This window comes from Vipera berus (genome assembly GCF_964194415.1).
Source record: "Vipera berus genome assembly, chromosome: 2".
In the NCBI taxonomy this organism is placed as follows: Eukaryota; Metazoa; Chordata; class Lepidosauria; order Squamata; family Viperidae; genus Vipera; species Vipera berus.
The window spans coordinates 102,597,176-102,610,560 of NC_138203.1; the positions used below are offsets into that span (position 1 = coordinate 102,597,176).

At 37.5% G+C, this 13,385-nt stretch overlaps 1 protein-coding gene across 1 annotated transcript; it reads right to left on the reverse strand.

The window, feature by feature from the left end:
* Nucleotides 1-1,976: 1,976 nt before the first annotated feature.
* Nucleotides 1,977-11,124, reverse strand: LEPROTL1 (leptin receptor overlapping transcript like 1). Its single transcript, XM_081318431.1, has 4 exons — nt 11,049-11,124; nt 6,652-6,727; nt 5,392-5,578; nt 1,977-4,676 (listed from the first exon to the last, which is right to left on the reverse strand). Exons 1-4 carry the CDS (start codon nt 11,062-11,064, stop codon nt 4,560-4,562), a joined length of 396 nt encoding a protein of 131 aa, XP_081174557.1. The 5' UTR covers nt 11,065-11,124; the 3' UTR covers nt 1,977-4,559.
* Nucleotides 11,125-13,385: the final 2,261 nt, after the last annotated feature.

The following is a 13,385-nucleotide window of genomic DNA, read 5'->3' on the forward strand; positions in this document are numbered from 1 at the left end:
CACCCTTATTTTTCTCCATTTAGGGAGAATATTAGGCAGTGAGTTGGATATTTTAACTAATAGAATCTGTGCTCCCAAATGTACTGCATGCATCAGACATCAGTTGTTTTTTTAAAGAAAGAATTATTGATTGCTATAATTCCAGCTCCCAATTCTAGTACTAAACTATTATACTTCAAAGTAACCTAGTCTACAAATTCTGTGAAACCCATTTCTCCAAAACCGGGATTTTGCTATACATATCAGCATCTTTAGACTGGAAGCTCTTTCTTATAATTAAAAAGTGTTCTGGTTAATTTGTAATTTAAAAAGAATACATCCAGTAATGGCTAAATTGGAAGCTTCCCTTGAGATACTTTTGGAAAGAATGCTATGGAATTTCAAGAGCAATTTAAAATTTCAGAAGCAATTTGCACTGCTGAATGAAATACCATACTCTAGCACACAACAGACCCCCATGTTTACTGGAACAAGGAAAAAAGCATTATATAAAAATAGTAAAATTAAAAATTACCAAGGTAGTTTGCGTGTTGGCTTTTTCTTCCCTCCATTTTTTATCTGCTTTGTACTTTAGAAAGTATTCTTGCCAAAAGAAGTAGTGGGACATGGTTCAGCTTAGAGATAAATTGTACTTGATTCCACTTTTCCCTACATTAGGTTTAAATGGCTCATTACAGCAAATTTTTTGTTTATTAATTTAAAACATTTGTATATAGTTCCTACTTAAAACACCTCAAAGTGGTTTTACACTTTTCTGTTTGTTTTGTTTTTTTAAAAAAATTAAACTTAAAGGAAATGCTAATGATCTTTACAAATGCTATTTCAAATCGTTCTAATTTGCCACACAGTGGTAGTTGAGTGTAGCATTATACAGGTAATTGGAGCCTGCCAATTTCATTTGTAATCTGAGAATTCGTAGGAGTGAATGGCATAACTTGAACGCGATCACTTCCTGCTTTGGCCCACCCATTTGTTAATCAAATGTGCGGGTCATTAAGTGCACATGAGATATCTCAGGGTGGGGAAGACCATGGGGGGCGCTAGTGCAGGGACAAGACCAGCCACCAAAGGCCTCCCCCCCACCCATTGAGAGATCCCATGCTCCTGTTTCCGCCCTTTGGGATTTCCTCCCCACCCCTTCAACGACTGCTAATTTACCTTTGGTGCCATGTTTGAGAGCCCCGCACTTCTCACGCTCACCTCCTGCACAGCCTTGAGTGCCAGAGCTCCTGTCCAGCAAGGTGGAGAAGCACCAGGCCAGCCTCTCCCCTTCCCTGCCAAGTCTCAGTCTCTTTCACAAGCAGGTGCAACCCTGTCCGCCACTTGCTGGAGTGCTGAACCCACCTGGGTTTCACAAATTGCGCCACTGCAGAACTGGAGAGCTTGGCATGCCAACACGCAGCTCCCCGCCTAAAAAAAAAAGTTCAATCAGACCTTCCAACCTTTTTTTTTTAGCCCCACAAACTTTTGTTTCCCTGCACGTGGCGGCAGAGAAACACAACGGAAGTGGAAAGGGGGTTTGTTTAGCAGCCCTCTTGCAATTTAGCAAAGGAAAGCTTTTGGGAAGCAAGGGGACAAGAGCTCTGGCATCCAAGGTTGTGCAGGAGGCGAACATGGGCAGTTCGGGACTCTCAGGCATGGCACCAAAGTAGCATGTTGCAGCGTCTCTGCAGTCATTCATAAGTGCAAACGACCACTCTAACATTGCAACATACGTAACTTTGGGACCCATTCGTAACTACTTTTTGGCGGAGATGTTGTAACTTTGAACATTTGCTAAGTGAACATTCGTAACTTGAGGACTACCTGTACATACATGTAATAAAATACATAGAATATATGCCAAAAGCCACATATTAGACCAATAGTAATCTTAAATAAATTCCTTTCTGCTAAAGAATGGAGCAGGTTTTTTCTTATAAAAAAAATCTTATTGCTAAGGGATGCTCATTAAAAATCCAAAACCATCAGATATTTAAATCGTTTATTTTTTCATCAAAATTTCTGCCTGTAGGATGGCAATGCTTCTCAGTGCATATTACATGGGAAAAAACATATGTCTCAAATATCTTAACACCTGATAATTGGCAGCAGTATGTCTAATAGCTCTGTAGCCACAATGCTACCCAAAATTATTAAAGACGACAAACATTACTATAAAATATAATAGAGTTGGCACTCTCGAAGAGTAGCCTGTCATTATCACAAAGCAAGAGTAGTACAGGAAAAATGAGAACCCATCTTGGTACAATACAGGATTGGGTGTGTGTGTGTGTGTGTCACAAAATGAGTTCACATCTGTCTATATGATGGCTAAGATTATTCCACCATCAGTGCAGTGCAGGGAATTTCCAAAGGAGTTTCAGGGATGTGATTGCATCCATCTCAGTATCATGCAGCAGAAGTTGCACTTCTGGTTCCTAAGACTGCTATGATTCAGACATTTAAAAGTTGGACTGGGATGTAAATAATTGTGCAGGTTTTGCAAAGCATACTCGTGCTTGCCCATTTTCTGTCTTTAACTCTCAGGAAAAAAATATTTTGAAGATTCAATATAGATAAAACTGTAATAATTATCGGGCTTTAGAGATAATTTTCTATCTGAAATCTGCATCATACAATTTTAAAAGAGGGGCAGAGGAATCCTGCAGTGATAACTATTACAGTCTGTGTAACATTCCCTTTCTCTTATGAAGTCTGCAAATGTAGGCCATGATTCAACTTTACTTCCCTGGACGGAGTTCTGTCAGTAGAAAGAGATCAGCAAATTGTCTTCTTCCCTCCTCTTTCTTCAAGCCAAATATAGCTGTGCCCCAAGCACTATTTGTAATTCGACACTTTTGCACCGTACCTTTGCATGCTTTCACCTGTCTCCTATACCATGGATCTGGCACACTGTGAAACACATATACCGTATCTACTGAGCAGCCAAGGAGGGAGGAGACAAGGCACTCTGGACTGGGCTGATAGTGGAGAGGACTATGTCAATAGCATTGTTTTTAAAAAGGGACTATGTTTAAGTGACTATATCAAATCTTGCCTAGTTTGCATAAAATGATATGCAAGCATAGACAGAGACACTTAGGTATCATATTAAGGAGTTACCAGGAAAGTATGACTACAAAAGAAATATATCTACAAAACATGGTAATTTATGGTTAATAGAAACAAAAACCCCAAGTGGAATGGAACAGATATTCAATATTGCAAATTACATGTGTTATATTTTAACAGAACTACAGTTTTGATCTAACATTTAATACATTAGTGCATAAACTAAAACATTAACAGAATTACTATAAAATATTCATATTCAAAGATTTGCAATGCAGCCAAGCCCTGACTGTATATGTATGCAGTAATTAGTCTTCCAGTTAAATGGTTATCTACATGTTAATGTTAATCTACATTTGAAAAACCTTTTTATACCATATATACAAAATAAAAAAGGAGGGGGAGCAGAAATTATCTTTTTATACTTTGTTGTAATAGGTGCAAGTGAATAGTAAAGGAGCAGAATCACTTATTTCCACATGCCTGGTGCAGGGTTTCCTTCTGCTGGGTTAACTATAATCAGTAGTTTCATTAATCTTTCCTTTGGTAAAACTTAAAAAAAACAATTGAAATAGAATGTTGACCCCCACAATACATAAACACAGAGTTCTCAGAAAAGACTTTAAAAATGAAGATTAAAGTCCCGTCTTCTACTCCCTCAAGAAAAATTAAAATTCCATCTCCCCCTTTCAGATAATCAAAAATAAAAACTGTCAAAATATTTGTATGCTGGACAAACTTTTAAAGCAATGAACACTTATCATCAAAAATTTTCTCATACTCATTTAAATGGAATTAATGGAAACGGAACACTTTCAGCCTCATACATAATAATAAAAACACCTACCAGCCAGCTGCTGAATACTCTTCATTTCAGCTTCTTTTTCCAAAATTCCACAACAAAATGCATAACTGTTCTTGAAGGGCACAATTCAGCTTTCCAGAATCTTACTTATTTTCAGAAAAGAATTACGAGTACCAAATGCATGCTTAATTCTCTGATTAAAATCAACAGGCCATATGCACAATTCTCTGCATAACCATAATCATTACTGAATTCGGGAGCTACTTCCAAACCTGTGCCTACCACCCAGTCAAAAGCCTCATACTTTTGACTGGATTGTGCCATTCTTGTTTTTTACTTTCTTACTTGGGTTTCATAACCACACATTAGTTTTAAAATAATCAATAGTGAAAAATTGAACTTTATATTTAAATACCGCTATCAGGTTCTTTTAAAAAGATACATTTTAAACACATTTAAGCATTCTGTTCTCACATCAAAATAAAGTATTAAAATAAAAGAGCGTCAACCTGTTAAAAATATTTAAATCAAGCCAAATGTTAATGTTGTTTGTGAAAAGAGAACAAAAGTGGCTAACGAGTGCCCTACCCCAGGTCCCCTCCGTGAAAACAGTACATTCACTTTATTGCCCCTTCTTTCTTGAGTATGGATGGCCACTGAATGACATATGAGATGCTGATAGTTCTCACTCCAACTCTTTTCACCATTGTTGCCAGCTGAAATCATCATTGCTGCCGAAAACCAAGAAAAACCCTAGGATGGTAGCAAATATGACTGTGTTTCCTGTTAGGACAAGTGCGCAGGCACCCCACTTAATCTATGGAGAAAGGAAAGACAAAGTTTTAAATACACAAAAGCATAAACGTGTGCCTATACAGAAGCTGCCTTATTACAGGCATACACACAACATAATTGTTCTGTGAATGAGGAAAGACAGCATCCTTTCCCAAATAGTTCTATTTAATGCAAACCATTTTTAAATTATTTAACACTTAAGGACTTAGTTACTTAATGGGAAGGCAAACAACTTGGTATCCTTTGAATTTCAATACCCTCAAACCATTTTTATCAAGTGGTGCCCAATACCCACTGACTGAATGTTATATACCAAAGGGTTTATAAAATGTTAATCTGGGGAATTTTCAGGGGTTTGTTTTTTGCATTACAACTCTTAATGACAGTTTGCATATGTTGACAAAATCTTGTTAACTTGTGCTTTGTAGGCTTCTGCATCTTGTCTCAAAGGTGTTTTTTTTCAAAAGGCAACCGGATTGCTTTTTTTCCTTGAAGATGTTTCACTTCTCATCCAAGAAGCTTCATCAGTTCTGGTTCTCATCTTGAATGAGAAGGGAAATGTCTTCCTCAAGGAAAAAAAACAGTCCAGTTGTTTTTGTGTGTGTGTTTTTTTTTTGGGGGGGGGGGCAACACCTTTGAGACAACTATGACCTGAATCTCCATAGACTTCTGCATCTTATTCTGGAGGTAAGTGTCCAACATCAAAGGAAAACTGCTAAACAGAAGGAATTACTAACCAGTTCTGCTCTGGCAAATACAATTGGAAGTCCAAATGCTGAGACAACAATGCCTGTCGTGAGAAATATGGCAAGTTCCTTGCAAGCATTACTTGTAGCATCTGTATCTTCAACAACTCTTCTTGCTATGCAGTATGGAATTGGAGAGAGAGTGTAGAAGAACAAAACAAACAGTGGCCAGTATTTGCTGAAAGTAAATAAAAAGGCATGTTTTAATTTTATACATATCTTTCATTTATATTTGCTTCAAATATAAATCACACTACTCTTAATTAAATATTTTATCTATTTTCCCATTGGCCGTGCACGTGTATAGAGGAACTTAACATTTATCTTGTTTTGTCTAATTTTAAAAATACTTTTGCTTCTGACAGTCGAAAATACCACAGAAAGACAAAATACATAGTATCACGTATGTAACCTGGCTTGGGACAGAAGGACTCTTCACCTAGGTAATGTTAATTAAGTTGTGGTAGCTTTTTGGAATAGGTTCTCCATAGGTGAAGAATCCTTGGGTAATGCTGTGCAGAGAGCACAAACAAGAAATTGAACAGATAGATTTTGGCAGGCAAGTGTAATACATTGTGATAGCCTGAAGTCTAATCAGAACATAGCCCTTTAAGTTTCCCTCAGCCAGAACAGTAAAAGTGATTAATTGAAGGTAGTGGGAATAAACTATTGTACTTCCAAATATTTCCATTTGCCTATCATTATAAATCAGGCTGAAAATTATAAAACCGACTGAAATTCTGTTTTTGTATAAGTCTTTAAAAGATTTGCTTGTTACATGCCCACTGGAAGATACAGTGGTACTTGGTACTCAACTGCTTTGAAACTTACAATATTTGGTACTCAATGCATTTTGATATGAACATTTTGTCCTGGTACTCATCATTTGTTTGGTACTCAATGCACGAGCTAGAACTTTCGGTGTTGTCTGCCTTGTGACTCACTACATTTTTCCTTATGGGAAAAATGTTGTTTGGTACTCATCATGCCTCCCAGAAGCAATAAACAATGAGTACCAAGGTGCTGCAATAATTTAGGCATAATGATCTGAAAACTAGCTGACAGGACAAAACAAAACAATAATTTCATAAATGCTTAAAATGGCTATTCTTAAGCTTGGAAAAATTGCCTTCTTTCACTCTCTTGCAGCCTCAGAGGGCTGCTTAGACCTTTACTGAAATCAGCACAGGTGTTCTGTGTTTACTTAATTTTATAAATTGCAAGGGGAAAAAACGAAATACTGTACAATACCTGTAATCTGGAAGGGCACAACCAAGCATCAGGAACATTAATCCAACAGCTCCTCCAAAAGACAAGCTGATTAAAGCTGTAAAGGCAGATGTAAACCCTTGTCAGTTACAAACTTGTATGATTGTTTTGCTTCAATAAACAGTAATTGTAGGAAAAATAGAAAACTCCAATGAACTTAAAGGAAAAGTAAAACATATTAATGTAAAATGCCCTTATCTCCATTTAGAGATATATGTTAATTTATATATTTATAATTTTTTTAATAAATTATATTATATATAAATTTTCTATATTACATTTATGCTCATATGTGTAATCATTCCATAAAATGAAAAAGAGCTTACATATGTTTATGCTTTGTAATATGACATTGCCATTGATGATTGATTTTCTGACCATTCCTTTTTTTAATTTGCCTTTCTGCCAAGTTGCCTTAGGTTTTATGGTTATACAGCAGGGAGTCAAACTGCCGGCCCGCAGGCCGGATGCGTCACAAGGAAACCGCGCCCACCCCATTGCCGGCAATGGGGAAAAAGTTCCGATACGGCGTGCGATGTAACATGACGTCACGAGTTTGACATGTCTCTTATACAGTATTATTGCTAGACTTTTTCAAGAGGAAAACCAGCACATTTAATAGTACGTATATTAATTGATATTGCATTAAGTATCATGAACACAGGAACATTTAAAAAACTTTTCACTGATGTTAAAAAGACTTTATAAGAAATAACCTGAGCCATCTTTGTACTGCTGTTATAAAGATGGGAGGGTGAAGGTATATTGAGAAAAACTGAATTGCTTGAGATTACCCAATGAATTTATAGAGGAAGCAAGATCCTGGAGTCACTGAAATTTATGTGACTTAACTCTGAGATAAGGACTGTATTATATTTTAGTCAAGAGAGTTTATACCACATTAACTGTAACCTTGCTGATCAATAGTCAAATATTTATGATAATTTTTACTTTAATATTTGTAGCTTCTAAAGAAACTCAGTGAATGTAATCCAGTGTGCACTTTGCTATGCCTGAATATGATCAGTTCATCTTCTTTCTTCAAAGATTGCAAGCTGGAATTCATGTTCACTGTCATAATAGCCAATGATTACCAATTACATCTCCTTTATTTCATTGGTGCTTTACTGCCACCAAGTTTTTAAAAGATCATCCTATCCTTCAGTGTAGCCCTGTACACATTGTCATCTTCTAGTAGGAGGAATCCAACTAGATTTTACAGCAGGCTTGACTATCCGTAGCCACAGAGCTGCCATAAGCTGCCTTTTTGCAGCCCTCAAAGATCCCACTCAGTAGGATAACTGAAAATTAACAATATAGTTTCTTGCCATTTTGAGGAAGGAAGCAGATAAAAATAGGCTTATTTATATCCTGCCTTTATTATTTTTAAAAATAACTCCAGGCGATGAACATACCTAATACTCCTTCATCCTCCTATTTTGCCCACCACAATCTTGTAAGGTGGGTTGGGCTGAGAGAGTCACTGGCTCAACCACACAACCAGTGTTCATGTATAAGGAGGACTAGAAGTTCTAGAACACATGGTCTCCTAGTTTCTAGCTTGGTGCCTTAATCACTAGACCAAACTGGTTCTCATATTGGTTAAATATATATATATATATACATATTTATAGCGCCAGAGTATGCTCATTCAAATGTTTGATGTGTTTCCACCCACTTGCAGCACCCAATTCCCACCAGCTTTGAAACTGGTCTCTAGCAAGTTTTGCCTGGTACAATTATATCACTCCTGGAGAAAGTTCCTTTTGCTAAAACAGCCTTTTCCTCTTTAAACGATAAACACCTGACAGGATACATTGCATGATAAGATTTTATAGGCATTATCTCAATAATCTTTATAGTTCATTGAAGTAGCTTATTACTATTTAAAAATAATAAACAATATCTGCTTATCCTATGTCCTTGGGAAGGACTCAATAGGTGCATAAAAATGCCAAATCCATCTGGGTGACAAAATGTAATAATAATACCTTTAATGGCAAAAGAAGAAAGAAAGAAAGAAAGAAAGAAAGAAAGAAAGAAAGAAAGAAAGAAAGAAAGAAAGAAGAGAGAGAGAGAGAGAGAGAGAGAGAGAGAGAGAGAAAGAAAGAAAGAAAGAAAGAAAGAAAGAAAGAAAGAAAGAAAGAAAGAAAGAAAGATTTGCATATCCCAATTTCTTCAATAGGATTCAATAAGTGGATAAAAATGCCAAATCCAGCCTAAACATCGGGTTGACTGTGCAACCAACCATAATAATAATGTATATGAAGGCCAACCCCAGCTAAAAAATTGGTAGCTGTGATTTCATATTACTGTATATATATATAATAATAATAATAATAATAATAATAATAATAATAATAATAATAATAATAATAATAATAGGCTCATAACACACCAGATGTAACTATTGTTGAAAAGAGGAAAAGAGGAAAAAAGTGAATAATTGATGTGACAAGGGGATAGCAGAAGACAAAGAATTGGAAAAGATCACAAAGTATCAAGATCTTAAAATTGAAATTGAAGAATTATGGCATAAATCGGCCCTGATGGTCCCAGTAGTTATCAATAGATTGGATGCTCTATCTGAACTCTTGGGCAGCACTTGGTAAATGTGTGTACTAACAAAATTTCCATTTAATTACAATAGGCCACACTGCTTGGAACTACACATATATGATGTCAATACATTACAACATCCTAGGTTCTTGGGAAGAACTCTGCATATGAAGACCAATATCAGTTAAAGCTCACACTGTATATATTATTAGGGTTGGTTGCACAGTCAGTCAGGTGTTTAGACTGGATTTGGCATTTTTATCCATCTATCAAGTACTTCACAAGAGCCTGGGATATGCAGATGTTAATGTGTGATGATGTTAAAGGTATCATACCAGCATGTAAGCTGTTCCAAGTAAAGCTCCCCTTTCAAATTGACCAATGGTTATTTTGTCAATGCTGGCAGTGTTCAAGTGGTGCTCTGGTTGTTTTCATCCAAAGTGCCTATTACTATTGGCATTTTACTTTCTTTTGCCATAGTCATTTTATTATGATTTGCAGGTTTTGGTATTTTGTGATTTTCTCCAGTTCTTTCTCTTCTATTCTGCTGTGTTCAGCTACTGCCACATCCGCTATCCAATCATCATCACCATCATTATCATCATCACCATCATCATTATCATCATCATCACCATCTCAACATTTTACCTAAAGTCACTTTTATGGTCCTCCTTGTAATATTCCCCTAAATTGCTATTTAGGACACATATTTCAACCTTTTTCCATGCATGCATGAAAAATAAAAATATAAAATGCACACAAATACTGCTATTGGTATTCATAGATATGCTTAATGACTGAAACATAAGCTAGAAGTTCAAAATTCGTAGTTTTTTTTCCAAGTTATTAAAAGTACAGTAGTACCATCTTTTTAATCTTGTTTTTAATACAAAATATGAAGATACTTCTATCAAACCTATCTGTAAAAGAGATATGCAGTCCAAACGTATTCACACAGTGCTTCAGATTAGAGATTGCTATCAAATGGAATAGTGAAAACTCTACAAGAGTTCTGGCATTAGCCTACTTCACAAATAGTAACATGCATTGTATTGATCTACTGTGACAGGACTTTTGTCAGATTGTATTCTCTTCCTGCCAGGCTTATCCCACTAAAAATCAGTTTCATCTTAAAGATGCTGCAAGAATGAGTACAATCAGGATCTACATTCAGAGATGAAAAATGGGGACTGCACTGCAATATTCCTGAAGAGCATCAATTTAGTGAAGTCTGGCTGAGCCCAAAATTTCATCCCTTTCCTCATTTCCGCCCATCAGCCTTGGGCAGACGAGACGACACTTAAGTGTTATGTCGCTATCTAGCACTCATCGGTCTCTCCAGCCGGAAGTTTTATGCAAGCGGGCCAGGATTAATAATCACGTATCCGGCCTCAAACTGCAAACATCTAGAGCTGCCATCCTAGACCTAATAGCTTGAAAGTTGGGTCCAGTGAGAAGCACAGGCCTCACTGTGTTTTTCCAAGTCTGCCCTGCGGCGGTTGCCTAGCCAAGCAGCGCCGAGCCGAGCTTGAGTGCCTGATCCGGGCAGAGGCAGGGAAAAAAGGAGACAATAGTGGCCTCTCCACCAGGCCCGCTTTCCAACCTCAGCGGCGCAGCCATGCACCAGGACAGGCTGCGTTGTCATGGAAACGCAGCGCACCCCCCCCTCCAACGTTGCCGGCGTACGTCATCGGCAGGGTGGGGGACGCGTCCCTCCCCTCCACCCACGGCCTGATCTAGCGGGGGGGATCCCGTCTACCCTCACCAAGTCGCTTCCCTCCTCCCCGGGCCCTTCCCCGAAATCAAGCCAGCAAGGCTACCTTTGATGCCGGCCATGGTGCTGCCGCACTATTACTGCCGCCCAGGCCGCTCCCAACCAACACCAAGGGGGAAGGAAGGCGGCTAGACAAGCCCCGGAAGTGCGCGCTCGAGCCATAGGCAAGACTTCCGACGAATCGCGATCTCCGAAACGGCGGACGTACCTTTGGAACATAAGGCAAAGCTTCGCGCCTGTGTTACCTTCCCAGAGAGGAGATATTTTCCGAAACAGAAGAAAAATCTTGGGACAGTAACGGACGGGACTAGTTGCTGCTGTCTCCACTTGGCAACAAAAGTTGATAATACAATAAGAACCTACAGACTAGGGGGGTCTTCAAACTTGGCCGTTTTCTGACTTGTGGACTTCAACTCCCAGAATTCCTCAGCCAGCGTGCCTGGCTGAGGAATTCTGGGAGTTGAAGTCCACAAGTCACAAAAGGGCCAAGTTTGAAGACCCCTGTTACAGACTTTACCATGATTAAAACGAAACGTGGGGAGGAAAAAAAAAGCTAAAAAAAGAATAAGAAGGAAGACCCATTGTTTGATTATGTACCATCAAGTCGTTTTCAACTAGTAGTGACCAGATAAATTTTGTTCATGACATGTGTCTCCAACTTGTTCTTTCAAGTCTTCCAAAAGATCATTCATTGACACTGTAATAGAATCCATTCATTTCACTGCTTGTGGTCCTATCTTTCTTTCCACCTTTGTTAACATTAAAGCCTTTTGATTTCAATATAAAGTTAATTCGATCTTTAAACTTTACTGAAACTTGACTCTATAGACTATGCTTCATTTTCCTCTGACTTTTTTCAACTCGTGTCTTTTCAAAGTCCTTTAGGACCTGAGGTTAGACAAAATATCCAAAAATAGTTGTGGAAAGTTTATGTATTATTGTTGCAATGTAAAAGGGATTTCATTGCTATATATTAATGTACTTATATAGTTGCAGTCATTTTATACATGGACTGAATAGTTAAAGGGTTTTTTTTCTGCTTTTTTATTGCAAAACAATGAATTAGCACAATTAAGATAATTGTTAAATAGAAGTTATGGTAGATGCACCAACTTAATCTTGCAGACACAAGATGACAGCAGAATTACTTTCATAATTACTTCTGTTAATCTTCCCAACCTAGTATTTTTATTATGCCACAAAAAGGTCTTGTTTGTTCTGAAAGCCTGATTAATTGCCTAAGCACACATACTTATTTTATCTAGAAAGTTCCAGATTCAGCATTTATTTAGAATACTGCTTATTCTTTTTTTACTACTGATTCTAATTGGTCTAAAAAGCACAACATTTGGGGAGTTATACAGATGCATAATACAGAAATAATTTTCATACTTTAATAAATTATCTAAATTGGGTCCCCAATCCCTGGTCCATGGACCAACACCTTTCCACGGTGTGCCAGAAACCGAGTCATGCAAACAAGCGAAGCCCCAGCTCTGGGATGCAGGCTGCACATGAAACCACACCCCTTCCAGTCTGTGGAAAAACCTCTTTCTACCGAAGCAGTCCCTGCTACCCAAAATGTTGGGGGCCACTGATCTAAGTTTTGTAATGTATGTTCAGAAATAATTACTAACAAAATATTAAGATTTATTTTGAGATATTGTTATCAATGTTATGTAAATGAACTACTTGAAATATTAAAATACTGAAAATTATTGTGACTAAAGGAAAGGAACTTTGAAAAGTAATATAAGAATTCTATAATCCGTCTACTCTACCATTCTGTGTCACACAAAGCATGGCCAGATGCATTCAGGAAGCTCACAAGTAATACTTGTCTTACATGGATGCTCCCAAGCAGTGAACATTTTAGTAACCAATTGTCAGGGGCAGTGCTGTTTTTGTCATAGAACACACCGGAATGGAGTTGCGACACCTTTTTCCGATGAATTTTCCAAGTTTTAAAAGTAACTTGAAAATTTGATGTTTGGTCCATGTGGACTTGAATCGTCTTGTCGAGCATAGCAGGTTGGCGGCAAAATCATTAAAATGGTGCATGCAGGCTGCTTGTATGTCGAGTCTGCTGCATGTGTACTTTGTCCGCGCTGGTTGTGATGGCGCTGCTCGGCTTGTGATTGGTTGTGTGGTCACACTGAGTGCTTACTGCGGGTGGTGACTATTATGTTTTGTTACACAACTGACGTGTGTGGGTGTGTGTACAGTGATTGACTATCTGTGAAAAGTAAATAATTTATTTTAAAAAATCATTGGTCAATTGAAAATCTTTTCTAAATTTTTAGTATAAAAATGTGAACCCAAATTTAAAAATGAAAAAAATACTAATTACTTCTCAACCACTGGTCCTGCTAAGAACTGAATA